Below are 27703 nucleotides of genomic sequence, written 5' to 3'. Positions count from 1 at the left end.
CATCATTAAAAACATTTTCCAAATTTCTGTAGTCCTTCTTTTGAAACATTTTAAATACAAAAATGAATCAAAATTCCATACATATTCTTTAACCATTAGTGCTCACAAAATATATGATAGTCTAAATATTACAATTAAATAACAAAAAGACTGTGCACATATTCCACTCAAAACAGATGTTTTCAAAACAACAGCATAAGAAAAAAATTCCAATGGACCTAAGTCAATAGGACTAGGATTAGTGTATATGCTCTGTGGTTGTGTACCACACAGAGCAATGGGCATGTCTGGAGACTGGCATTTATGTACACTCTGTCTTAGCACTCTGATACACTTAGCTTGCTTGTCCATTCAACTATCCATGCAGACACCCATCCACTCACCCCATAGGTACTCTCTGAGGACCTATCATTTCCCACCAATGGTGCTGGGTATGGAGAATACAGCAGTTGTGAGTCAAGCAAATGTTCATATTCATCACACTGATTCTCCCCTCTCACTAGAGCACAGTGCCTTTTAGTTTCTTGATTTCATTATCATAGGCAATAGAAAAATTATTAATGGGTGATCTTATAAAAACCAAAGACTAAGTTCCTTCTACTGAGATAGTCTTCAAAGGAGGAAGAGTAGTTTTCCAAAGCTAAATTGGAGGACTGGCCTCACTGAAAAAAAGGCAGAGATGCTGCATGGTGAGAAGCCACACTCGTTCACTACAAATTTTATTCTGGAAAAGAGATTTCTGACTATATCTATTTCTCTCAGTGGTTTACTCTAAGAATAGTGAACAGTAAGTGCAGGGAGTGGTCAATTTAGTCTCTTCCCTGTCTTCGCAGCGTGGGGAGGCAGTGCAACAGAGTACTGAGGAGCATGGGCTCTGGTGTCAGATTGCCTGGTTTGCATTTTGGCTCTTCCACCAGGCCACACTATCTTATCTACTATCACAGGCTGTTGTAAAGATCAATCCATGGAAGCATTTAGCACACTGTCTGGCACTGCAAACTATTACTGCTGTTATAATTATCATAATTACGTGTGGCATCATTAACAAAAATATGGCTTAAATTACAAGGATGGTGATCAAAGAGATACAATATCTGAAAAAGAGACTCTTGAACAGAGGGACACAAGCAGGAGAATTAATACATCTATGTATATCTATATACAGATGTAGTACAGAGCTGAGTTTTCAAAAATAGTCTAATCCTATAGGTGCACATTCTTCACAAAAACATTTAGTCTTGTCTTGCCACCTGGCACTGATCACTCATTCATTCCAATAGTTCAATACTTTATTACCACCTACTCTGTGCTAGGCTCATGCTGAACTTATGGACACAGCAGTGAATAAAAGATATTCCTAGTCCTACATTCTTTCAGGTGCAGCTCTTTAAAGGCCCTGAAACTCTATATCAAATTATTTGAATCATATATATATATGTATGCACATATATATGTGCATTCTAATATATGTGTGTGTGTGTGTGTGTGTGTGTAAGAATGTTTTATATTCTATTTTCTATTGTATCTTTTTCTTCTGGGGTTCCTCATCTAAACCACAGAACACAGAAAATAATTTGAAGTTAATTAATCATATACAATGGATGTGTTAAGTCGCCAGAACTTAGTTCTCTCCCAAAATTGGTTGAGAAAGACTAGCGATACTAGGATTTCCTGTATGTACTGGCTTTTTCTAACGCTTATTGTAAAGAGAGCATATGGCTAATAACTACACTAATGAAAGCCTAGTATATTTATATTTATACAATAATATAATATGACATAACTAATAACAGCTACCCTTTACTGAACATTTACTTGGGATAGGCATTTTATATATATCATCTTTAAGCACTATGGGAAGTAGACAGTATTAGATCCATTTTAAAATTGAGAAAACTAAAGTACAGAGAGGTTAACTAGGTGGACTATTAAGGCAGCAGAGTTGGGCTTGTCTCAAACTATGTCTGTCTTACTCTGAGCCTATGGTATTCCCAGTTCTACCTGCTATCTTTCTACTAATAACCATGACGGTTAAGTACTAATAAGTGACTGTAATCAATTTAGTCACAATAGTTTGAGGGATGATTTTTGTGTCAGTGTATCAATCCAGAGGAAACAAATACAGATTGGTGAATGAGTGGTCACCAGGCATAAAAACAAACTTGTTGTATTAGATACATTCACATGATGCCTGCCAAGGGCAGGTATTGTGCTAAGTTCAGGGGATGATGATGAGCAAAACAGATGCAGAGAGACAGACACAGAGAGGACTGAGGGGAGAGAGGGAGGGAGAGAGGGAGAGAGACGGAGAGAGAGGGAGGGAGAGAGAAATTTAGCCATTTGAACATAACTTCACCAAAGGATTTTGACACATGCATACTTTAAACATTGTTATCTAAGATTTCTTGGATATGGCAAGTTACTAATTGACAGGCACAACACCCTGTATCAGAGTAACTCTAAGAAGTCACTGGAAACTTCTGCTAATTTCAGATGTCCTAAAGCTGGACAATATCACCATGTCCTTAAAGGAAAAGTACTGAGTCATAAGACCTTCCGAGTCCTAGCTAAAATCTACTCAGAGGAAACTTGTTGGGGTGGGGGATGGGGTGGCAGGATTTTCTGCATACTACAACCCAAGCTTCTGCTTGTGCTGCTTCCTCTAAAAGGAATTTCTTGGTGAGGGAAGAACTAAGCGGGAAGAACGGGATATGGGTGGGTTAAGATATATGAAAAATCTGAGAGAGAAGGTACAAAAGGGGGGGGGGCGGTAGGAGAATATGACAGAAGAAGATAAAGACAAGAGAAGAACTGGAAATTATGTATTTATTGGTGATTTGTCTTAATGTTGAGACTTTGGAATAAAAAGATACCGATTGTTTCATTTGATATTTATGATCAATAGAAACATTATCCTAATTCAACAGCTTATAAAGTGTTTAGACTATATTCAAATCTGTACTTTCTACCTAAAGAAGAAATACAAAAATCTCATAAATTATTCTATGAATAAAGCATTCCTTAGGTGTTTTTCTAAGGTAAAGATCAGTTAAAATGTGTCAATCCTGAATTAACACAAATTTAATTTAGCTATGCTATATAATGTGAGATTAAAGAGAAGAAACTTCTAGTAACATCTTTATGGAAGGTGCTGAAAATATTAACACATTAAAATTATATTACTAGAAATAATTTTAAAATTCCTTTGGAGAGGATATAATTAACTGACTTACTCTTTGAACAGACTTATGCAGAGATAATGGCCAGCTCATTTGAGCACAACTTTGTTTTATGCCCTTCCTATATTTCAGTTTCTAAAAATATATGAACATAACTTTTTTTTAATTTAATTTTTTATTTTTTAAAATTTACATCTAAATTAGTTAGCATATAGTGCAACAATGATTTCAGGAGTAGATTCCTTAGTGTCCCTTACCCATTTATCCCATCACCCCTCCCACAACCCCTCCCGTAACTCTCAGTTTGTTCTGCATATTTATGAATCTTTTCTGTTTTGTCCCCCTCCCTGTTTTTATATTATTTGTTTCCCTTCCCTTATGTTCATTTGTTTTGTCTCTTAAAGTCCTCGTATGAGTGAAGTCATGATTTTTGTCTTTCTCTGACTAATTTCACTTAGCATAATACCCTCCAGTTCCATCCACATAGTTGCAAATAGCAACATTTCACTCTTTTTGATTGCCGAGTAATACTTCATTGTATATATATACCACATCTTCTTTATCCATTCATCCATCGATGGGCATTTAGGCTCTTTCCATACTTTGGCTATTGTTGATAGTACTGCTATAAACATGGGGGTGCATGTGTCCCTTCGAAACAGCACACCAGTATCCCATGGATAAATGCCTAACAGTGCAATTGCTGGGTCATAGGGTAGTTCTATTTTTAGTTTTTTGAGTGTTTTCCAGAGTAGCTGCTTTCCAGAGTGGCTGCACCAGCTTGCATTCCCACCAACAACGGAAAAGAGATCCTCTTTCTCCACATCCTCGCCAACATCTGTTGTTGCCTGAGTTGTTAATGTTCGCCTTTCTGACAGGTGTAATGTGGTATCTCATTGTGGTTTTGATTTGTATTTCCCTGATGATGAGTGATATTGAGCATTTTTTCATGTGTCGGTTGGCCATCTGGATGTGTTCTTTGGAGAAGTGTCAGTTCGTGTCTTTTGCCCATTTCTTCAATGGATTATTTGTTTTTTGGGTGTTGAGTTTGGTAAGTTCTTTATAGATTTTAGATACTAACCCTTTATCTGATATGCCATTTATAAATATCTTCCCCCATTCTGTCAGTTGCCTTTTAGTTTTGCTGATTGTTTCCTTCACTGTGCAGAAGTTTTTTATTTTGATGAGGTCCCAGTACTTCATTTTTGCTTTTGTTTCCCTTGCCTCCAGAGACACATTGAGTAAGAAGGTGCTGCGGCCAAGATCAAAGAGGTTTTTGCCTGCTTTCTCCTCGGGGAGTTTGATGGCTTCCTGTCTTACATTTAGGTCTTTCATCCATTTTGAGTTTATTTTTGTGTATGGAGTAAGAAAGTGGTCCAGAAGAACATAACATTATAAGTGCTGATTGTTACATGATACCAATTTTTACTTATGGAATGAGTGTACCCATATGTAAATAGGCCAATAAATATAAGTTATATTGTTCCAATTTTTTTTGCCAAATAATTCTTTTTAAAAATTTATTTATTTAAATTGAAGTTAGTTACCATACAGTGTAGTATTGGTTTCAGAAGTGGAACCCAGTGATTCATCACTTATATATATAACACCCAGTGCTCATCCCAACAAATGCCATCCTTAATGCCTATCACCCATTTAGTCCATCCCCTCATTCACCTCCCCTCCAGCAACCCTCAATTCGCTCTGTCTTTAACAGTCTGTTATGGTTTGTCTCCCTCTATTTATCTTGTTTTTCCTTCACTTCCCCTAAGTCCATGTGCTGTGTTTCTTAAATTTCACATATAAGTGAAATCATATGGTATTTGTCTTTCTCTGACTTATTTCACTTGGAATAAGACACTCTAGTTCCATCCATGTTGTTACAAATGGCAAGATTTCATTCTTCTTGATTGCCATGTAATATTCCCTATCACTCATGCGCGCATGCACACACCACACCACACCTTCCTTATCCATTTATCAGCTGATGGACATTTGGGCTCTTTCCATAATTTGGCTATTGTTGATAGCGCTGCTATAACATTGGGGTTCATGAACCCCATTGAATCAGCATTTTTCTATCCTTTGGATAAATACCTAGTAGGGTATAGCTGGATCGTAGGGTGGTTCTACTTTTAATTTTTTGAGGAACCTCCATACTGTTTCCCAGAGTGACCACAAAAATTTGCATACCCACCAACAGTGCAAAAGGGTTGCCCTTTCTCCACATCCTCGCCAACACCTGGTGTTTCCTAAGTTGTTATTTGTAGCCATTCTGACAGGTGTGACATGGTATCTCACTGTGGTCTTCATTAGAATTTCCCTGAGATGAGTGATGTTGAAACATCTTTTCATGTGTCTGTTAGCCATCTGGATGTCTTCTTTGGAAAAGTGTCTATTCGTGTCTTCTGCCCATTTCTTCACTGGATTATTTGGTTTTGGGTGTTGAGTTTGCTAAGTTCTTTATAGATTTTGGATACTAACCCTTATCCGACATGTCATTTGCAAACCTTCTCCCATTCCATCGGTTGCCTTTTAGTTTTGTTGATTGTTTCCTTTGCTGTGCAGAAGCTTCTTATCTTGATGAGGTCCCAATAATTCATTCTTGCTTCTCTTTCTGTTGCCTCTGGAGACATGTTAAGTAAGAAGTTGCTGTGGCCTAGGTCAAAGAAGTTGCTGCCTGTGTTCTCCTGTAGGATTTGAATGGCTCCTATCTCACATTAATCCATTCTGGTCTTTAATCCATTCTGAATTTATTTTTGTGTACAGCATAAGAAAGTGGCCCAGTTTCATTCTTCTTCTTGTTGCTGTCCAGTTCTCCCAGCACCATTTGCTAAAGAGACTGTCTTTTTCCCATTGGATGTTCTTTCTTGCTTTGTCGAAGATTAGTTGGCCATATATTTGTGGCTCCATTTCTGGGTTCTCTATTCTAGTACATTGACCTATGTGTCTGTGTTTATGCCACTATCATACTGCCTTGACTACAGCTTTGTAATATAGCTTAAAGTTCAGAGTTACAATGCCTCCAGCTTTCCTTTTCTTTTTCAACATTATTTTGGCTATTTGGGGTCTTTTGTGCTTCCAAACAAATTTTAGGATTGTTCTAGCTCTATGAAGAATGCTGGTGTTATTTTGATAGGGATTGCACTGACTGTGTAGATTGCTTTGGGTAGTATCAACATTTTAACAATATGTGTTCTTCCAATCCATGAGCGTGGAATGTTTTTCTATTTCTTTGTGTCATCTTTAATTTCTTTAATAAACTTTCTATAGTTTTCAGTGTACAGATCTTTTACCTCTTTGGTTAGGTTTATTCCTAGGTATCTTATGGTTTTTGATGCAATTGTAAATGGGAACTATTGCTTGATTTCTCTTTCTGCTGCTTCATTATTGGTATATAGAAATGAAGGGGCGCCTGGGTGGCGCAGTCGGTTAAGCGTCCGACTTCGGCCAGGTCACGATCTCGCGGTCCGTGAGTTCGAGCCCCGCATCGGGCTCTGGGCTGATGGCTCAGAGCCTGGAGCCTGTTTCCGATTCTGTGTCTCCGTCTCTCTCTGCCCCTCCCCCATTCATGCTCTGTCTCTCTCTGTCCCAAAAATAAATAAAAACGTTGAAAAAAAAAATTAAAAAAAAAAAAAAAAAGAAATGCAACCAATTTGACTGTTGATTTTATATGCTGTGACTATGCTGACTTAATGCAACAGTTCTAGCACTTTTTCAGTGGAATCTTTTGGGTTTTCCATGTAGAGTATTATGTCATCTGCAAAGGGTGAAAGTTTGACTTCTTTGTAAATTTATACTCTTTTTCTTTATTTTTGTTGTCTGACTGTTGATGCTAGGACTTCCAGTACTATGTTGAACAATAGTCGTGAGAGTGGAGATCCCTGTCATGTTCCTGACCTTAGGGAGAAAGCCTTTAGTTTTTCCCCAGTGAGGATGATATTAGCTGTGGGCCTTTCATACATGGCCTTTATGATGTTGAGGTATGTTCCTTCTATCCCTGCTTTCTTGGGGGGTTTTATCAATAAAGGATGCTGAATTTTAATATAATAATTTTTAGAAATAAATAATAAATAAATAATATATTCTTATTAATATATTCTTAATCTCAGGAAACAAAATAAAAATTGGTTATGTAGATGTGGAGAGCTCTGTATTTAATTTAAACTCTTTAAAAAAGTATATTACCAGTTTTGTTTCTATCCTTGGAAGTTCTAATTCAGTGTTAAATCAGATATATATTATGGGACATACAGTATTCACACTAGGAGAATAAGACAAAGATAAAATAACCCACAAACTAGAAATACTGGCAATAATTTGCTTGGTTTTAAGACTCACACTTAAAAATCAGAGAGATGGTGGGGGCGCCTGGGTGGCTCAGTCAGTTGAGTGTCCAACTTCGGCTCAGGTCATGGTCTCACAGTTTATGGGGTTGAGCCCCACATGAGGCTCTCTGCTGTCAGCACAGAGCCTGCTCTGGATCCTCTGTCCCCCCTCTTCCTCTGCCCCTCCCCCACTTGTACTCATGTGCGTGTGCTCTCTCTCTCTCAAAAACAAATATAAACATCTAAAATAAAATAAAATAATATCTTAGAAAAACTGGAGAGATGGTAAGGTCCTGCCTAAAGTATATGAGCTTTGGGATCAGTTCTGGGTACATAACCCAGCTCTACCACTCACTATGCAACACTGGAAAAAGTACTTTGGAGCCTCAGTTCCCTCATCAGGCAAAACAGAGCTCTTGACTTGGAAATGCATAATAGCATTTCATTATAACAATACATATGTAAGGGGCACCTGGGTAGCTCAGGTGGTTAAGCATCCAACTCTTGATATCAGCTCAGGTCATGATCTCATGGTTCGTGAGATTGAGCCCTGCATTGGGCTGTGCGCTGACAGCATGGAGCCTGCTTGGGATTCTCCTTCTCCCTCTCTCTCTGCCTCTCCCCTCCTCACACGCTGTGTCTCTCTCAAAATATAAATAAAGTTAAAAATGCATAAGTTAGACCATGTACCTGCCACCTTATATAAGCAGATGTACTCCATAATTAATAGCTGTTTTTTTTAATGTTTATTTATTTATTTTTGAGAAAGAGAGAGAGAAAGCATGTGTGGGAGAGGGACAGAGAGAGGGAGACAGAGAGTCTCAAGCAGGCTTCGCTCTGTCAGAGAAGAGCCCAACACAGGGCTTGAACTCACAATCCGTGAGATCATGACCTGGGCTGAGAGTAAGAGTTAGATGCCTAATCAGCTGATCCACCCAGGCATCCCATTAGCTGTTCTTAATAGCTTCTGAAATAGATTTTGAAAAGGCAGAGCTATGATGTCTCTGTAAAGACTTATGGAAAAGGCATAAAAGTTTAAAATTACATATGATTAATATTTACTTATATTACTTTTTTCAAAGTAAGAAGGAAAAAAATTTAAAGGGTTAGTTCAAGTGAGAACCAGAGAAAATAGTCCTATTGATTTGGGGGCAATATCTCTTTTTCCTTTAGTAATGATATATGTAAAAGGTCTCACTCAAGGTTTTACATTTTCTATTGGGAGTAAAGGGATAAATGGAAAGAAGAGGAAGAAGGAAAAGAAAGAAGTGCAGTGGGATAGAGAAAAGACGGAAGAGGATAGAGAGAAGCTGGGAGAGGAGGAATAGGGGAGGAGGGAGGGTGTAAGGAAAGAAGTAGGGAGGAGGATAGAACTATGTTCCTGATTTGTATGTTTATTAAAATGGACATATAAATACACCCCCCAATACACATACACACTTTGCTGAGTAAAAGTTATTAATGAAGGTGTAACAGCTCTGCAATTTACTGACAGGTATTCTTAGTGGTGTTTGCCTTTTTCAAATATGATATAAACTCATTTCCAAGCTATCATGTATCTTTAAGTTTTCAGATTTGATTGCCAAATCTGATTGGTCTGTTCTCCATGTTTTATTATAAAGAGATATTGATACTTCTTGAATATTTCTCTTCCTTATTTACTGGTATGTATAATTACAGCTAAACTGCAACATAATGATTTATATACAACTTGGTGTCATTGGTTCAAGTTTACAATTTGCTTGGCACATAGTAATATTATTTTTGAAATTATTACTGCCTTTGATTTATTAATAAATATAATACCATTTTATAACAGTACTGTTTGTGGCTGAGGAAATAGGATCAGTAGCTATGCCATGTGTAACATACAGTATTTTGCTAAGATTTTTATTGCTGAAGTTAGATTTAGAGAATACTGTCTGATCTATGGTACACTTGAATCCATATTATATCATACAAGGAGTCTGTGGTGTGTGCCAGGTAACCCTACTGACAGTCAAGAGAGGGTGTAATTTAATGAAACAAACAAGGACATAACTCTGTCACTTCAAAAGTTCACAAATAGCCAATTTAGGGTTGTACTTTTTTTTTTTTCTTTTCTAAGGAAGAACAGCACCACTCTGGGTTGGATCGACTTTATTAGATTTTGTGTTTCCTCCTTCCTAATGTGCTGTTCCACTTTTGTAAGAACACATTCACTTGTCAAGTCCCTTCTTAAGAAAGGAGCCATGAAAGGTAACTTCCACTTCCATGAATACTTTAAAATGGCTTTAGCTGGCCCTTACACTTAATTAGATAGTTTTGCTGTTAATACAATTCTGGCTGGCAAACCATTTCCTACAGAATTGTGAAGATACTACTTCATTATATCCTAGAATCTGGTATTACTGATAAAACTTTTGAGGTTGGTGTGATTCTTATTATTTTGTAAGAAGACTTGTTTTCCTGCCTGAAAACCTTTTAGGATCTTCTCTTCATCCCTGGAATACTGAAATATCTTACAATGCCTTGCTGTGGATTTTGGGCTTTTCCCCATTCATTATATTAGGTATTTGGTGGGATCTTCCAATCCAAGACTCCTGGCTCTTTGGCTCTGGGAAATTCTCTTCTATCATTTCTTTAGGATCTCCTCTTTATTGCCTGTGTTCTTTTTCTGGAAATTATAGTATCTGATATTAGGCCCCCTGGACTGAACCTTTGTATTGCTCTTCTTTTTTCAAACATTTCCCATCTTTTTGTTTTATTTTCCCAGAAATAACATAAAATTATCTCACTGTTCTCTTTTTGAATGTTTTATTTGGGAAATCACATTCTCTATTTCTTTTTCAGAGTACTTTATTTTACATAATGGATCTTGACTCTCTCTGAGGGTGCTGAGAGATTTTTTTTTTCAAGTTCTTTACTAATCTCTAGTTGTCTTGAGGGCCAGGTTATTTCCTTCCAATGGTGCAAAGTATTTTGTTTATCCTGGTCTTTCTTCTCTATGGAAGGATTTTTTTTTTTTGGTTTCCTTTATTTTTTATTTTAACCATATCACTATCAATCTAATCTTTTCTTTCTTTTTTTTAATATGAAATTTATTGTCAAATTGGTTTCCATACAACACCCAGTGCTCATCCCAACAGGTGCCCTCCTCAATGCCCATCATGCACTTTCCCCTCCCTCCCACCCCCATCAACCCTCAGTTTATTCTCAGTTTTTAAGAAGAGTCTCTTATGGTTTGGCTCCCTCCCTAACTTTTTTTTTTAATACCTGGTGATACTCAACTGTCTATCCCAATTTATTTATTTTTTTAATTAAAAAAAATTTTTTAACGTTTATTCATTTTTTTGAGAGAGACAGAGCATGAGTGGGGGAGGGGCAGAGAGAGAAAGAGACACAGAATCTGAAGCAGGCTCCAGGCTCCAAGCTGTCAGCACAGCTTGACACGGGGCTCGAACCCACGGACTGTGAGATTATGACCTGAGCCGAAGTCGGATGCTTAACCGACCAAGCCACCTCAAGGTGCCCCTGTCCATCCCAATTTAAAAAGCACTAGAAGTGTGGGGAGTTTTTGCACATGGTGGGTGACTAGCAAAGTTTCTTTCTGGTAAGTGGAAGGGATCTGGTCATTACAATTTGAAACCCTTACATAACACAATATGGAGGGCTTTGTAATAAAGGTCCCAGAGTACACTCTTGTTGCCCAGTTCCCCCCAGGCAGTCTGTCTTTGTATTTGTTTATCTGAAATGACTGGCTGCCAGTCTTTCTACTCATGGCAGTGGGTTTTTCCTTTTATATACTTTTAAGCAATCCCCCTGCCTTTTTAAGCACCAAGGTATGCTCCTCCATGATTCTGCAAACTGCTGGACAGAACATCTCTTTCATTAGCTAAAGTTTCTTCCACGTATACTGGGCTTCCTTCATCATTAATACTCTATCTACATTCCAGCTTCTAGAAATGAGTTCATATATTCCATTTATTGCTAGGCCCCCTCCCATTCTTTTTATTTTTCATTTCAATGACATCTTGAGAGGGTGAGGAGCTAAAGACTTGTACTAAAACATACATAAAGTATATGTATGACCAGGAAACAACCTGGACACTTTAAAGTTCAATGGACTTGATTTTAAGATAATGAGACAAAATCACTTGAGAATTGTATCAATTATTATATCTAGGAAGAAATAAAATTTGAATACTATCTACTCTAGCTTCCCATGCCAAAGTCTTAGAATGCTATATATGACAAATAACCATACCTCCTGCATAAATGCAGGACTATTTTTGAATGACAAATTAGTTAAGAATATTTTGAAGTAGAGATGTAGACAGTTCCCATTTGGAGTACATGCATACTCAGATAAATTGCATGGCTATAAAATGTAAAAGACACAGAAATCACCTGAAAAAGTAAAGATACTAAAAGATGAAACAAAAGCGTACTCTGATTACTGAGATCTAGAATCAAGGAATTTGAGCTGGAAGAGACTTCACAGGATAATGCAGTCCATTATTTAATATTCCAGAAGTGAAGGGGCGCCTGGGTGGCGCAGTCGGTTAAGCGTCCGACTTCAACCAGGTCACGATCTCGCGGTCCGTGAGTTCGAGCCCCGCGTCAGGCTCTGGGCTGATGGCTCAGAGCCTGGAGCCTGTTTCCGATTCTGTGTCTCCCTCTCTCTCTGCCCCTCCCCCATTCATGCTCTGTCTCTCTTTGTCCCCAAAAAATAAATAAACATTGAAAAAAAAATTATTCCAGAAGTGAAAATAAAAATTGAGATATATGGAGAACAAACTGAGGGTTACTGAAGGGGTTGTGGGAGGGGGGATGGGCTAAATGGGTAAGGGGCACTGAGGAATCTACTCTTGAAATCATTGTTGCACTATATGCTAACTAATTTGGATGTAAATTTAAAAAAATAAAAAATAAAATAAAATAAAAACTGTGTGAGTTTCAGTGTGTAGAGCCAGTAAGTGCCCTTTGCTAAACCAAAAGAAACAACTACTCATCTTTAAAATGATCAAAGCTTAGTGCGGAATATAATAAAGTCTTTTCATCACTAAAGAGAGTTTTGATCAGGTTCAAACTCTGTAAGAACTGAGCTAACATAAAGTAACTGAAATGCCCAAATGATATTCATACTTACTCATTACCCCAGTCCAGGCGCACGGTGATATGCCGCTTAACCTCCCGCACCTGATCCTGAGTGAGGTGACCAGACAGTAGCTGCCTTCGAAGGTCAATAAGTTCGTTCATCACATGGCGTAGCTTGTAGAAAAGATCTACTTTGTGTTTCTGAAAGGGCATTTTTGGTTTTGGGTGACATGAAAAAGGGATAGAGAAAAAGAATGAAAAAAGAAAGAGAAATAGTTAAACTATGAAGTGTTCATTTCTCTGAATCTCTAAAAAAGGCAATGTAAAGAGGAGCATATTTAAGAATCTTAAAACAAAGTACTTAGCTCCTACTGTCTAAACATCTCTATATAGATAACATCTAACAAGTAATACAATTCATCTGGATCATGCAAAATACCATTTATCTCTACTCCATTCTGGACAATTCATTTTCCAGTAAATCAGAGTTACTAAACTTAATCAGAACACAAAGTTAGACTCATAGGAGTCTACAGCTGATTTCCCTGTCAGAAATTACTATGTATGTAACATCTCTGGTTTCTCTAGGAGGGATACTCAAGTTGGGGAAGGGAAGAGAGAATCACTTGTCCTACTTTGAAGGAACTAAGGTTCCAATAAAAAGCCACAATCTCTGGAGCAATATTCACTCCAGGTTTCCAGGCCTCATCTAGTTTTAATTAGCTTTTGTAAACAATATGCATCCCTAGTGTCAAAGATATGAACTCTTTTCAGTTTAATAAAAAATGTCACCTTTTTAAGAGTTAAATGGAAACATCTTAATGAATTTAATTATGGACATGATAGGGCTTTTAACAGATAAAAAGTGTAAATGCCATGACAGTAGATACTTGATGAAAAAGATTTACTTAAGAATATAGATTTAAAAACTAAAGTCTTATTTGCTCACAAGTGCAATCCTGGTTTGGAAATTTTTAGGTTTCTCTTCGGTTATAGAGAAGCATGATTCTATATGATAATTAAAACTCTTGGAATGTAACTTTTCTATAAAGAATGCTTTTTAAAGTCAGATCAACCTGTACTATAGGGTTAGGAAAGCCTCTATCTAGAATTTCCTCTAAAAAGACACTTGCCAAAATAAGCTTGATTAAAGTTAACTATAAATAAAATTAATAATAAAGTAAATGACAAACCAGCAGAATCAGCTAATATTCATGGCAATGATCTTATGATTAAAATGTTCAAGACCTCATGCTACTTAGAATTCATCTAATGGAGCATTAGACTTTTAAAATCCATCTCACAGAGAAACTATTTTTTTTAATGTTTATTTATTTTTGAGAGAGGGACTGAGTGCAAGCAGGGGAGGGGCAGTGAGAGAGGGAGACACAGAATCTGAAGCAGGCTCCAGGCTCTGAGCTGTCAGCACAGAGCTCAGTGTGGGGGTTGAACTCATGAACCACGAGATCATGACCTGAGCTGAAGTCAGACGCTTAACTGACTGAGCCACTCAGGCGCCCCTCACAGGCAAAGTATTTTTAAATAGAAGACCTTAGGAATCATGCACTCTAACTACATCATTGCTAATAGCATGAGATCCTTTTTCACTCAATGTTTATACAAAGAAAAGTTAAGTACCTTGATGGCACACAATGCTGGCAGAATGAACTTAAAAATCCTTGTCAGTTCATATAAAAAGGCCTAAGAATATTATATCATTTAGAATATTGAGATCTTAAGGTAAGCAAAAAAGGCAATGTGGTGTCTCCTTCCAGCATATTCATTTATTTTTGATAAAATAGGGCCACCAAAGTTTAAAATAGAAAATTAGATTATTTTCCCATCAAACCATACCCAATAATCCACTGCATACATACAGACAAGCATTTATTCAATCACTTGATTACAAACGCTTATGAAGCACCTGATGAATGCTATCACTATGTTGTGATCAAAAGTCCCCACCCTACTCTTAAAAACTGAGAATAAACTGAGGGTTGATGGGGGGTGGGAGGGAGGGGAAAGTGGGTGATGGGCATTGAGGAGGGCACCTGTTGTGATGAGCACTGGGTGTTGTATGGTAACCAATCTGACAATAAATTTCATATAAAAAAAAAAGTCCCTACTCTTGTGGCTTCATTCTAGAGAGCAGAGACAGACTGCAGACAAATAAATAATGGTAGTGATAAGTTCTAAAAATAAAATTATAGCAGAGTAGAAATAGTGGGTGGCAAAGGCAAATAGTAGAAATAGTTGGCTGGGGAGCGGGGGAAGGTAATACTTCAGGTAGGGTGGGCTTCTTTGGGAGCTGAACTTTAACTAGAAACCTGAATGAAACAAGGTGACAGCATTTGGGAAAACTGAGGAAGTTCAAATTTAAAACAAATTGAAAACAAAACTGGGGAAGTTTTAGAGGCATAAAAAGCAGCAAGAACAAATGCCTTGATGTGGAAGTGGACTTGGCATGTTCAGAGAGAACAGAGAGGTCAGTGTACCTTCAGCAAAGTGAACAAGGGGGGAGAGTGGTGATGATGCAGTCAGAGAAGTACCAGAGACCAGATCAGGCAGGGCTTTGGTAAGCCATGTTAAAGGGTTTGGCTTTTATTCCAAGCAAGATGGAATGCCACTGAAGATAGGGAGAAGAATGATGTGATAGGATTAAGGCTTGAAAGCATCACTCTGAGTGCTGCTGAGAATAAACCACGAAAAGCCAAAAAGGAAGGCAGGGGTTCCAGTCAGCAGGCTATTTATTACAACAATCCACAGGATTACAGTTGACTAGACAAAGGTAAGAAGCATAATGTAAAACTTTTAGGGCTTGGGGTTTTGACATGTTTTGTAGGTTAAAGCTGTCAGGATCTGTGGATATATCAGATGTGGGATATGAGTGGAGTCAAGGATTTCTCTTTTTCTTGGCCTGGGAAGCATGACTGGAGGAGGGAAACAATGTTCAATTTTAACATGCTAGGTTTGACATTGAATTCTAGTATTTAGAGGTCATCTAGAGGAGTATCTAGCACAGGAAACAAAGAAGGAGAAAGGAGTGAAATGAGAGGAAAAGTAGGAGTGTACTGAATACAGGGTTTTAATGAGGACTTTGTCAAATGCACTGACTGAGAGGTTAAATAAAATACAGACTGAGAGTTAGCCACTGCATTTGGGTTTGTGGTGGCCATCACTGATTCCTATAAGGGCAGTTTTGATGAAATTGTTGGAGTGAATTCAAGAGTAATGGGAGAGAAGAAAAATGGGAACAGAACACAGACAACTCTTGTAGAATTTTCAGTAATTGGAAGCAGAGAAATAAGATAGTAGAATAATGCTGTGTAATCAGGGGAGGGGTTTTTTTCAATGAAACAAAATTTCAGGATACTCGTATGCTGAAGGGAATGATACAGTAAAAAGAAAAAAATTTGATGATGCAGATATTAAGTCTTTGAGTAGCCAAGAAGAGATGGGTCTCCAAGAAGGGAAGCTCTGCTTAGGCTAGATATTCCATATATTGTCACAGAGGAAAAGCATAGAATACGGATAATGACAAAGGCATTTGGGAGATTTGGTGACAGGAAAACTAAATTTTTCCTCCAGGTGCTTTATTCTCAAGGAAAAAAAGAAGCAAGGTCATCAGCCGAGAGTGACTAGGGTGGGAGGGAGTGTTAGAGATTTCAGAATAGGGAAGAAGTTGTAAAAGTTCCACAGAGAGTGGTAACACAACCTTGACAAGAGGTAGAGAGTTCGACTGTCAGACGATTTTGAGTTTTGTGAACACTAATTAAAAGTGTGGTTGTGTGTGTTTTTTAAGCCAAGGGTAATAATGTATATTGAAGCTGAAATATCATGTATGTAAGTATGTATGTATCACATATATGTATGTGTATGCATGTATATTTACGCACACACATATACACACATACAGTGTTTATGCAACACATACATGCACGCATATACATACAATATCAATGCAAAAATATACTAATATACTCCTTTAAGGCATTAAACAGTCATTTATTAAGAGTTTCTAACAGACCATACTGTCCAAAGATGACTACAATACTCCCATCCCAAGTACTATTCTGCAAAAATGTGACCTTCACATGCGTCCAGTATGAGATAGAGTCTGTTTCTTCACACCTTTGAATCTAGGAAGGCCCTGAGACTGCTCTGATCAACTGAACACAACAGCAGGAAGCTAAAGCTAGTTCTAGAAGCTGCCCTTAACTTGTCCAGCAGCTTCAGCTTCCTGTCTCTTGGAATATATGCTCCTTCTGGAAGGTTCCCTCTTAGAATCCAGCTGTCATGCTGTTAAAAGCCCAAGCTGCATGGAAAGGCCACAAGGAGACACTCCATTAAGCAGTCCCACTGTGTGAGTGAGCCAACTTAGTTGCTATCCTTAGCCCAGGAGAACTTTCAGGAGATTACAGCCCCTACCAAAATCTGACTGCAACATGAGAAACCCTCTGTGAAAACCACCCAACTGAGCTCACTCTATCCAGAGAAGAATGAAATATAATAAACAGTTGCTTTAAGCCACTAAGACTTGGAGTAGTTTGTTATGCAGATAATTGGAAAAACTGTACAGTATTTTCTCCAACTACAAAATCAGTTGTTTCTAATTATATGAAGCCAGGAATGCTAACTCTGCACTAAGAATGAAACGGGTCACATCATCAGAAAGCAGAACTATTATTACAATCAATGTGATGCTAATTTCTTTCTCCAGGCCAACCCAACGAGCTCTGTGACCAGAGCTCCTAGCACTAGAGGCTGCTCCACTAGCACTGCTCTGACACCACACTGCACTCTTGGGTTTGCTGGCAGAAAACATACACCATTCAAGGTGAGCAATCTTGAGTGACTGGCCACAGAGTACAAAATTTACCTAGGATCACTTGACACCACAGGACAGTTGAATGTTTCACTTTGGCTGAACGATGCTTTTCTACTGAGACTCCTGCTCCTCAGTAGATTAAAATAACAGTACAATTAGGTTGGTGGTAAGTTTTAGCTTTCCTGCATAATCATCCCTAGTTCCTGTCAAGGCTAAAATAAATGCAGGAGAATTTTTTTAAAGGGCGGGGAGAGTTAAGATGGCAGAGTAGTATGGAGACCCTGAGCTTGTCTTGCCCCTGAAATGCAGCTATATTAGCATAAAACCATTTTGAACACCTAGGAAATCGATCTGAGGATTAACGCAACAATCTACATAATTTGAGCCAGAGAACTTGGCAGGTACATAGTGCAGAGAGGTAAACTGAAGGAGAGAAAAGCCATGGAGCCATGGAGGGTAGGGAACCTTTTTTGTGGAGAGGACAGAGAAAGAGAAAGGGAGAGAGTGCAGCACGTTGGATCACACAAGAAAAGTACTACCCCCAAAAGAAGCTGGAGAGAAAGAGTGAAAACACAGGGGACTAGACAAGAAATCTGTTCCCCAAAACCATTGACAAAGAGAAAGAAGAGGGTTTTAACATCGCCAGGATTCTATAAACAGTGGAGCAAAGAATCTAAAGGTCCAGAGTTCAGTGCCTGGTGGTACTCTGGTGAAGAAGTAGAGCAAACTCCCATGATTAGTCAGTGTGGTCTGAGGGGTCTGTGTACCACACAGGGAGAAGCAGTTCCCTAGCTTGGAGTGCATTTGGTAGAGGCCATATGGTTTCTCCACAGGCAAAAGTCCTGGCAGACCATGGAGAGCTGCCACATTTACTGATATTGGAACAAAGACACCAGAATACAGCAAAACTTGGTGCCAGTTGTGTGTTCTGATTTACCATAAACTCTGAGCCTCTGCTGCTGCACAACATTTTCAGGGACAAGCCAGGACTTGTCATTGCTGGGCAAAACCCTCCTCCAGAGAATCAGCACGGGTCCAAAGCCGCAGGGGTCTCTGAAGTGTTGGGTTTTGAAACACAGCCCCATCTGAGATAAAAATCTAGAGCGAGGTAACACCTGGCAGCCAGACAGCTTGGACACAGACAGGGTAAAGGTGGGGACCTGACGGAAGCCTGAGATAAAGGAGGGGTGCTTGATAGTGTGTCTGTGAGGGCACAAAATTTCCAAGCCAGAGACTAGAGAGCTGGGTGAAGCCACTTTTACCTCATGGATAGACCACAGTGAGTTAAGAAGCACCACCAAGTGGCGAACAGAGCCACTACACCAAGCTCCATGCTCCTGTGCCCTCCAGACACATCCCCCAGAAGACCAGCACAAATCCCTTCCACCTGCTTAGTCTACGGACTAAAGCGTGCTCCAAAGTATAAGTTCTAAGGGAACAGGATGCAGCTTCATTTGGATTTCATTCTGTTTGCTTGTTCATTTTCTTTGCTTCTGTTTTTCTTACATTGTTTTTTCTTTCTTCTTTCTTGGACGCAGAAACAACAAAATTTTTTTTTAATTTCTTAAAATTTCTGTTGGGAAGACGGCGGCATAGGAGGACGCTGGGCTCACCACATCCTGTGGATCACTTAGATTCCACCCACACCTGCCTAAATAACCCAGAAAACCACCAGAAGACTAGCAGAATGGATTTTCTGGAGCCAAGCGTAGACAGGAGGCCCACGGAAGAGGGTAGGAAGGGCGGAGAGGTGGTGCACGCTGCACGGACTAGTGGGAGGGAGCCAGGGCGGAGGGGCAGCCCGCCAACAAAGCAGAGCCCCCGAGTCTGGCTTGCAAAAACGGAGGGGCCGGACGGAGTGTGTTCCGACAGCAAGCAGGACTTAACATCTGGAAGGTTATAAGTTAACAGCTCTGCTCGGAGAGCGGGAGGGCTGGAAGAGAACAGGAGGGAGTGTTGTTGAGCCCCGGACGATGGAGCTCAGCCTGGCGGGGAACAAAGGCGCTTGCCAGCGCCATCTCCCTCGCCCAGCCCCCAGCCAAAATCCCAAAGGGAACCAGTTCCCATCATGGAACTTGCTTGCACCGCGCAAACCCCAACGCTGTGCTTCTGCGGATCCATCCCTCTGGCGGGTCTGACTCAATCCCGGTGCCGCAGGGCCCCTCATGAAGCAGATCTCCGAAGGAAAAGAGAGCTGAGCCTGGCCCTCCTGATCCTGTGCACCTTGCCGATCCACCCCAGCTAATACACCAGATCCCCAGCACCACAAGCCCGGCGGTGTGCAAGTAGCCCAGACGGGCCACGCCACCCCACAGTGAATCCCGCCCCTAGGAGAGGGGAAGAGAAGGTGCACACCAGTCTGACTGTAGACCCAGGGTGGGCTGGGGGCAGAGATCAGGTCTGACTGCGGCCCCGACCACCAATGCAAGTTATTCAAGACAGCACAGGGGAAGTGCCCTGCAGTTCCGCACCACTCCAGGGACTATCCAAAATGACGAAGCGGAGAATTCCCCTCAAAAAAACCTCCAGGAAATAACAACAGCTAACAAACTGATCAAAAACGATTTAAACAATATAACAGAAAGTGAATTTAGAATAATAGTTATAAAATTAATCACTGGGCTTGAAAACAGTAAAAAGGACAGCAGAGAATCTACTGCTACAGAGATCAAGGGATTAAGGAACAGCCAGGAGGAGCTAAAAAATGCTATTAATGAGCTGCAAAATAAAATGGAGACGACCACAGCTCAGATTGAAGAGGCAGAGGAGAGGATAGGTGAACTAGAAGATAAAATTATGGAAAAAGAAGAAGCTGAGAAAAAGAGAGATAAAAAAATCCAGGAGTATGAGGGGAAAATTAGAGAACTAAGTGATGCACTGAAGAGTAGCCATACTTATATCAGACAAACTAGACTTTAAATTAAAGGTTGTAACAAGAGATGAAGAAGGGCATTATATAATAATTACTGGGTCTATCCATCAAGAAGAACTAACAATTATAAATGTCTATGTGCCAAATACGGGAGCCACCAAATATATAAAACAATTACAAACATAAGCAACCTTATTGATAAGAAGGTGGTAATTGCAGGGGACTTTAATACCCTACTTACAACAATGGATAGATCATCTAGACACATGGTCAATAAAGAAACAAATAAAGAAACAATGACACATTGGATCAGATGGACTTGACAGATATATTTAGAACTCTGCATCCCAAAGCAACAGAATATACTTTCTTCTCCAGTGCACATGCAACATTCTCCAAGATAGATTACATATGGGTCACAAAACGGCCCTTCATAAGTATACAAGAATTGCGATCATACCATGCATACTTTCGGACCACAATGTGATGAAGCTTGAAATCAACCACAGGAAAAAGTCTGGAAAACCTCCAAAAGCATGGAGGTTAAAGAACACCCTACTAAAGAATGAGTGGGTCAACCAGGCAATTAGAGAAGAAATTAAAAAATATATGGAAACAAATGATAACGAAAATACAACAATCCAAATGCTTTGGGATGCAGCAAAGGCAGTCCTGAGAGGAAAATACATTGTAATCCAGGCCTATCTCAAGAAAAAAGAAAAATCCCAAATACAAACTCTAACAGCACACCTAAAGGAAATAGAAGCAGAAAAGCAAAGCCACCCCAAACCCAGCAGAAGAAGAGAAATAATAAAGGTCAGAGCAGAAAGAAACAATATAGAATCTAAAAAAACTGTAGAGCAGATCAATGAAATCAAGAGTTGGTTTTTTGAAAAAAAAAAAAAAAAAAAAAAAAAAAACCTGATAAACCTCTAGCCAGGCTTCTCAAAGCAAAAAGGGAGACGACCCAAATAGATAAAATCATGAATGAAAATGGAATTATTACAAACCATCCCTCAGAAATACAAGCAATTATCAGGGAACACTATGAAAAATTATATGCCCACAACTGGACAATCTGGAAGAAATGGACAAATTCCTAAACACCCACACACTTCCAAAACTCAAACAGGAGGAAATAGAAAACTTGAACATAACCATAACCAGTGAAGAAATTGAATCAGTTATCAAAAATCTCCCCAAGGTGGGAAGGTGGGGAGGGTGGGTGATGGGTATTGAGGAGGGCACCTTTTGGGATGAGCACTGGGTGTTGTATGGAAACCAATTTGACAGTAAATTTCATATATTAAAAAAAAAATCTCCCCAAAAGTAAGAGTCCAGGACCAGATGGCTTCCCTGGGGAATTCTACCAGACATTTAAAGCAGAGATAATACCTATCCTTCTCAAGCTATTCCAGAAAATATAAACTGAAAGAAAACTTCCAGACTCATTCTATGAAGCCAGTATTACTTTGATTCCTAAACCAGACAGAGACCCAGTAAAAAAAGAGAACTGCAGGCCAATAGCTCTGATGAATATGGATGCAAAAATTCTCCATAAGATACTAGCAAATCGAATTCAACAGCTTATAAAAAGAATTATTCACCATGATCAAGTGGGATTCATTCCTGGGATGCAGGGCTGGTTCAACATTCACAAATCAATCAACGTAATACATCACTTTAATAAAAGATAAGAACCGTATGATCCTGGCAATCGATGCAGAAAAAGCATTTGACAAAATTCAGCATCCTTTCTTAATAAAAACCCTCGAGAAAGTCGGGATAGAAGGAACATACTTAAACATCATAAAAGCCATTTATGAAAAGCCCACAGCTAATATAATCCTCAATGGGGAAAAACTGAGAGCTTTCCCCCTGAGATCAGGAACATGGCAGGGATGTCCACTCTCACCGCTGTTGTTTAACATAGTGTTGGAAGTGCTAGCATCAGCAATCAGACAACAAAAGGAAATCAAAGGCATCAAAATTGGCAAAGATGAAGTCAAGCTTTCTTTCACTTTTTGCAGATGACATGATAATATCTCAATAGACTCCACCAAAAGTCTGCTAGAACTGATACATGAATTCAGCAAAGTCGCAGGATACAAAATCAGTGTACAGAAATCAGTTGCATTCTTATACACTAATAATGAAGCAACAGAAAGACAAATAAAGAAACTGATCCCATTAACAATTGCACCAAGAAGCATAAAATACCTAGGAATAAGTCTAACCAAAGATGTAAAAGATCTGTCTACTGGAAACTATAGAAAGCTTATGAAGGAAATGAAAGAAGATATAAAGAAATGGAAAACCATTCCGTGCTCATGGGTTGGAAGAATAAATGTTGTTAAAATGTCAATACTACCCAAAGCTATCTACACATTCAATGCAATCCCAATCAAAATTGCACCAGCATTCTTCTCAAAGCTAGAACAAGCAATCCTAAAATTCATATGGAACCACAAAAGGCCCCGAATGGCCAAAGGAATTTTGAAGAAGAAGACCAAAGCAGGAGGCATCACAATCCCAGACTTTAGCCTCTACTACAAAGCTGTCATCATCAAGACAGCATGGTATTGGCACAAAAACAGACACATAGACCAATGGAATAGAATAGAAACCCCAGAACTAGAACCACAAACGTATGGCCAACTAATCTTTGACAAAGCAGGAAAGAATATCCAGTAGAAAAAGGACAGTCTCTTTAACAAATGGTGCTGGGATAACTGGACAGCAACATGCAGAAGGTTGAAACTAGACCACTTTCTCACACCATTCACAAAAATAAACTCAAAATGGATGAAGGACCTGAATGTGAGACAGGAAAGCATCAAAACCCTAGAGGAGAAAACAGGAAAAGACCACTCTGACCTCAGCCACAGCAATTTCTTACTTGTCACATCCACAAAGGCAAGGGAATTAAAAGCAAAAATGAACTATTGGGACCTCATGAAGACAAAAAGCTTCTGCACAGCAAAGGAAACAATCAACATAACTAAAAGGTAACCAACACAATGGGAAAAGGTATTTGCAAATGACATATCAGACAAAGGGCTAGTATCCAAAATCTATAAAGAGCTCATCAAACTCCACACCCGAAAAGCCAATAATCCAGTGAAGAAATGGGCAGAAAACATGAACAGACACTTCTCTAAAGAAGACATCCGGATGGCCAACAGGCACATGAAAAGATGCTCAACATCGCTCCTCATCAGGGCAATACAGATCAAAACTACACTGAGATATCACCTCACACCAGTCAGAGTGGCTAAAATGAACAAATTGGGAGACTATAGAGGCTGGCAAGGATGTGGAGAAATGGGAACCCTCTTGCACTGTTGGTGGGAATGCAAACTGGTGCAGCCACTCTGGAAAACAGTGTGTAGGTTCCTCAAAAAATTAAAAATAAACCTACCCTATGACCCAGAAATAGCACTGCTAGGAATTTACCCAAGAGATACAGGAGTGCTGATGCATCGGGGCACTTGTACCCCAATGTTTATAGCAGTAGTTTCAACAACAGCCAAATTACAGAAAGAGCCTAAATGTCCATCAACTGATGAATGGGTAATGAAATTGTGGTTTATGTACACAATGGAATACTATGCAGCAGTGAGAAAGAATGAAATATGGCCTTTTGTTGCAACGTGGATGGAACTGGAGAGTGTTATGCTAAGCGAAATAAGTGATGCAGAGAAAGACAGATACCTTATTTTTTCACTCTTATGTAGGTCCCGAGAAACTTAACAGAAGACCAAAGGGAAGGGGAAGGGGTAAATAAAAAGTTACACAGAGGGAACGAAGCAAACCATAAGACACTCATAAAAACTGAGGACAAACTGAGGGTTGATGGTGGGTGGGAGGGAGGGGAAAGTGGGTGATGGGCATTGAGGATGGCACCCGTTGGGATGAGCACTGGGTGTTGTATGGAAATCAATTTGACAATAAATTTCATATTGAAAAAATTGTCCTTTTATGTGAGAGAAATAAAAATGAAGGGAACAATAAAAACAATAAAAATAATTTTCTTAAATTTTTCCTACTATATTTTTTACCTTATTGAAAAATTTCAAATTCTGTTTTACTTCAACCATTTCAGTTTATTTCATTGTATTCATTTTTTCAACTTTTCAAACGTTTTCCTTCCCCTCCTTTCTTCTCTAATCTATCAAGCCCCTTTCAACACCCAGACCAAAACACACCTAGGATCTAGCATCCTTTATTTGACTTTGTGTGTGTGTGTGTTGTTTTTAATTGTTTAATTTTAATTTTTTAATTTTAATTATTTTTAACCTCATTCATTCTTTTTCTTCTTCAAAATGATGAAACAAAGGAATTCACCCCAAAAGAAAGAGCAGGAAGAAACAACAGCCAGGGACTTAATCAACACAGATACAAGCAAGATGTCTGAACCAGAATTTAAAATCACGATAATAAGAATACTAGCTGGGGTCGAAAATAGATTAGAATTCCTTTCTGCAGAGATAAAAGAAGTAAAAGCTAGTCAGGATGAAGTAAAAAATGCTATAACTGAGCTGCAATCTCTAATGGATGCCGTGGTGGCAAGGATGGATGAGGCACAGCAGAGAATTAGCGATGTAGAGGACAAACTTATGGAGAATAATGAAGTAGAAAAAAAAGAGGGAGACTAAGGCAAAAGAGCACGATTTAAGAATTAGAGAAATCAGTGACTCATTAAAAAGGAACATCAGAATCATAGGGGTCCCAGAAGAGGAAGAGAGAGAAAAAGGGGTAGAGGGGTTATGTGAGCAAATCATAGCAGGAAACTTTCCTGACCTGGGGAAAGACACAGACATCAAAATCCAGGAAGCAAAGAGGACTCCATTTAGATTCAACAAAAGCTGACCATCAAAAGGTATATCATAGTCAAATTCACAAAATACTCAGGCAAGGAAAGAATCATTAAAGCAGCAAGTGAAAAAGAATTCCTTAACTTACAAGGGAAGACAGATCAGGTTTGCAGCAGACCTACCAACAGAAACATGGCAGGCCAGAAAGGAGTGGCAGGATATATTCAATGTGCTGAATTAGAAAAATTTGCAGCCAAGAATTCTTTATCCAGCAAGGCTCTCTTCAAAATAGAAGAAGAGATTAAAAGTTTCCCAGACAAACAAAAATTAAAGGAGTTTGTGACCACTAAACCAGCCTTGCAAGAAACTTTAAAGGGGACTCTCTCAGGCGAGAAAAGATTTTAAAAATTAAATAAATAATAATAATAATAATACATACATACATACAAACAAAAAGCAATAAACACTAGAAACACCAAGAGAACACCACCAGAAACTCCAACTCTACAAGAAAAGCAATGGCAATAAATTCCTATCTTTCAATACTCATTCTAAACGTCAATGGACTAAATGTTCCCAATCAACTACAACGGACTAAATGCTCCAAATCAAATCAATACTTCATAATAAAAGTAAGGGGATAGAGAACCATCTATCATGTTAATGGTCAACAAAAGAAAGCCGGAGTAGCCATACTTCTATCAGACAGTCTGGAGTTTAAAATAAAGACTGTGTAAAGAGATGAAGAAGGGCATTATATCATAATTAAGGGGTCTATCCACCAAGAAGACCTAAAAATTTTAAACATTTATGCTCCAAATGTGTGAAAACCCAAATATATAAATTAATCACAAACATAATGAAACTCATTGATAATAATACCATAATAGTAGGGGACTTCAACACCCCACCTACAACAATGGACAGATCATCTAACCAGAAAATCAACAAGGAAACAATGGCTTTGAAAGACACATTGGACCAGATGGACTTAACAGATATATTCAGAACATTTCAACCTAAAGTAGCGAAATATACATTCTTCCTCAGTGCACATGGAACTTTCTCCAGAATAGACCACATACCTGGACACAAGTCAGCCCTCAGCAAGTATAAAAAGATCGAGATCATACCATGCATATTTTCAGATCACGCTATGAAACTCGAAATCAACCACAAGAAAAAATTTGGAAAGGTAACAAATACTTGGGAGACTAAAGAACATCCTATTAAAGAATGAACAGGCCAACCAAGAAGTTAAGGAGGAAGTTAAAAAGTACATGGAAGCCTATGAAAAGGATAACACCACAGCTCAAAACCTCTGGGACACAGCAAAGGCAGTCATAAAACGAAAGTATATAGCAATCCAGGCCTTCCTAAAGAAGGAGGAAAGGTCTCAGATACACAACCTAACCTTACACCTTAAAGAGCTGGCAAAAGAACAAAATAAAACCCCAAACCAGCAGAAGACAGGAAATAATTAAGATTAGAGCAGAAATCAATGTTATTGAAACCACACCAAACCAAACCAAACCAAACAAAAAACAAAACAAAATTTAAAAAAACACTAGAACATAGAACAGATCAATGAAACCAGAAGCTGGTTCTTTGAAAGAATTAACAAAATTGATAAGCCACTATCCAGGTTGATCAAAAAGTAAGAGAAAAGGACCCAAATAAATAAAATCAAGAATGAAAGAGGAGAGATAACAACCAATACAGCAGAAATAAAAACAATAATAAGAGAATGTTATAACCAATTATATGTCAATAAAATGGGCAATCTGGAAGAAATGAACAAATGCCTAGAAACATATGCACTACCAAACCTGAAACAGGAAGAAACAGAAAATTTGAACAGATCCATAACCAGTAAAGAAATTGAATTAGTAATCAAAAGTCTCCCTAAAAACAAGAGTCCAGGGCCAGATGGCTTCCCAGGGTAATTGTACCAAACATTTAAGGAAGAGTTGACACCTATTCTCCTGAGGCTGTTCCAAAACATAGAAATGGAAGGAAAACTTCCAAACTCTTTCTATGAAGCCACCATTACCTTGATTCCAAAACCATACAGAGACCCCACTAAAAAGGAGAAATATACACCAATTTCCCTGATGAACATGGATGCAAAAATCCTCACAAGATATTAGCCAACAGGATCCAACAATACATTAAAAAAAATTATTCACCACGACCAAGTGGGATTTATACGTGGGATGTAGGGCTGGTTCAATATCCACAAAACAATCAATGTAATTCATCACATTAATAAAAGAAAGGACAAGAACCACATGATCCTCTCAATAGATGCAGAGAAAGCATTTGACAAAACACATTATCCTTTCTTGATAAAAACCCTCAAGAAAGTAGGGACAGAAGGAGCATACCTCAAGATCATAAAAGTCACATATGAAAGACTTAGTGCTAATATACTCAATGGGGAAAACTGAGAGCATTCCCCTAAGGTCAGGAACAAGACAGGGATGTCCACTATCACCACTGTTATTCAACATAGTATTGGAAGACTTAGCCTCAACAACCAGACAACACAAAGAAACAAAAGACATTCAAATCTTCCAGGAGGAGGTCAAACTCCCCTC

The 27703-nt window shown here is 38.7% G+C and overlaps 1 protein-coding gene across 3 annotated transcripts in view; it reads right to left on the bottom strand.

Annotated features, from left to right (window-relative positions):
* The window catches only part of DOCK3 (dedicator of cytokinesis 3), a 580531-nt gene that overhangs the window by 223355 nt on the left and 329473 nt on the right, over nt 1–27703 (bottom strand). For all 3 annotated transcript variants that reach the window (XM_047849906.1, XM_047849909.1, XM_047849907.1), the window contains one exon: nt 12639–12787. In XM_047849906.1, coding sequence (XP_047705862.1) covers nt 12639–12787 — 149 coding nt within the window. The remainder of the gene's footprint in view (nt 1–12638; nt 12788–27703) is intronic.

Source organism: Prionailurus viverrinus, chromosome A2, assembly GCF_022837055.1.
Source record: "Prionailurus viverrinus isolate Anna chromosome A2, UM_Priviv_1.0, whole genome shotgun sequence".
NCBI classification, from domain to species: Eukaryota; Metazoa; Chordata; class Mammalia; order Carnivora; family Felidae; genus Prionailurus; species Prionailurus viverrinus.
This window is presented reverse-complemented; position numbering and strand designations above follow the sequence as displayed.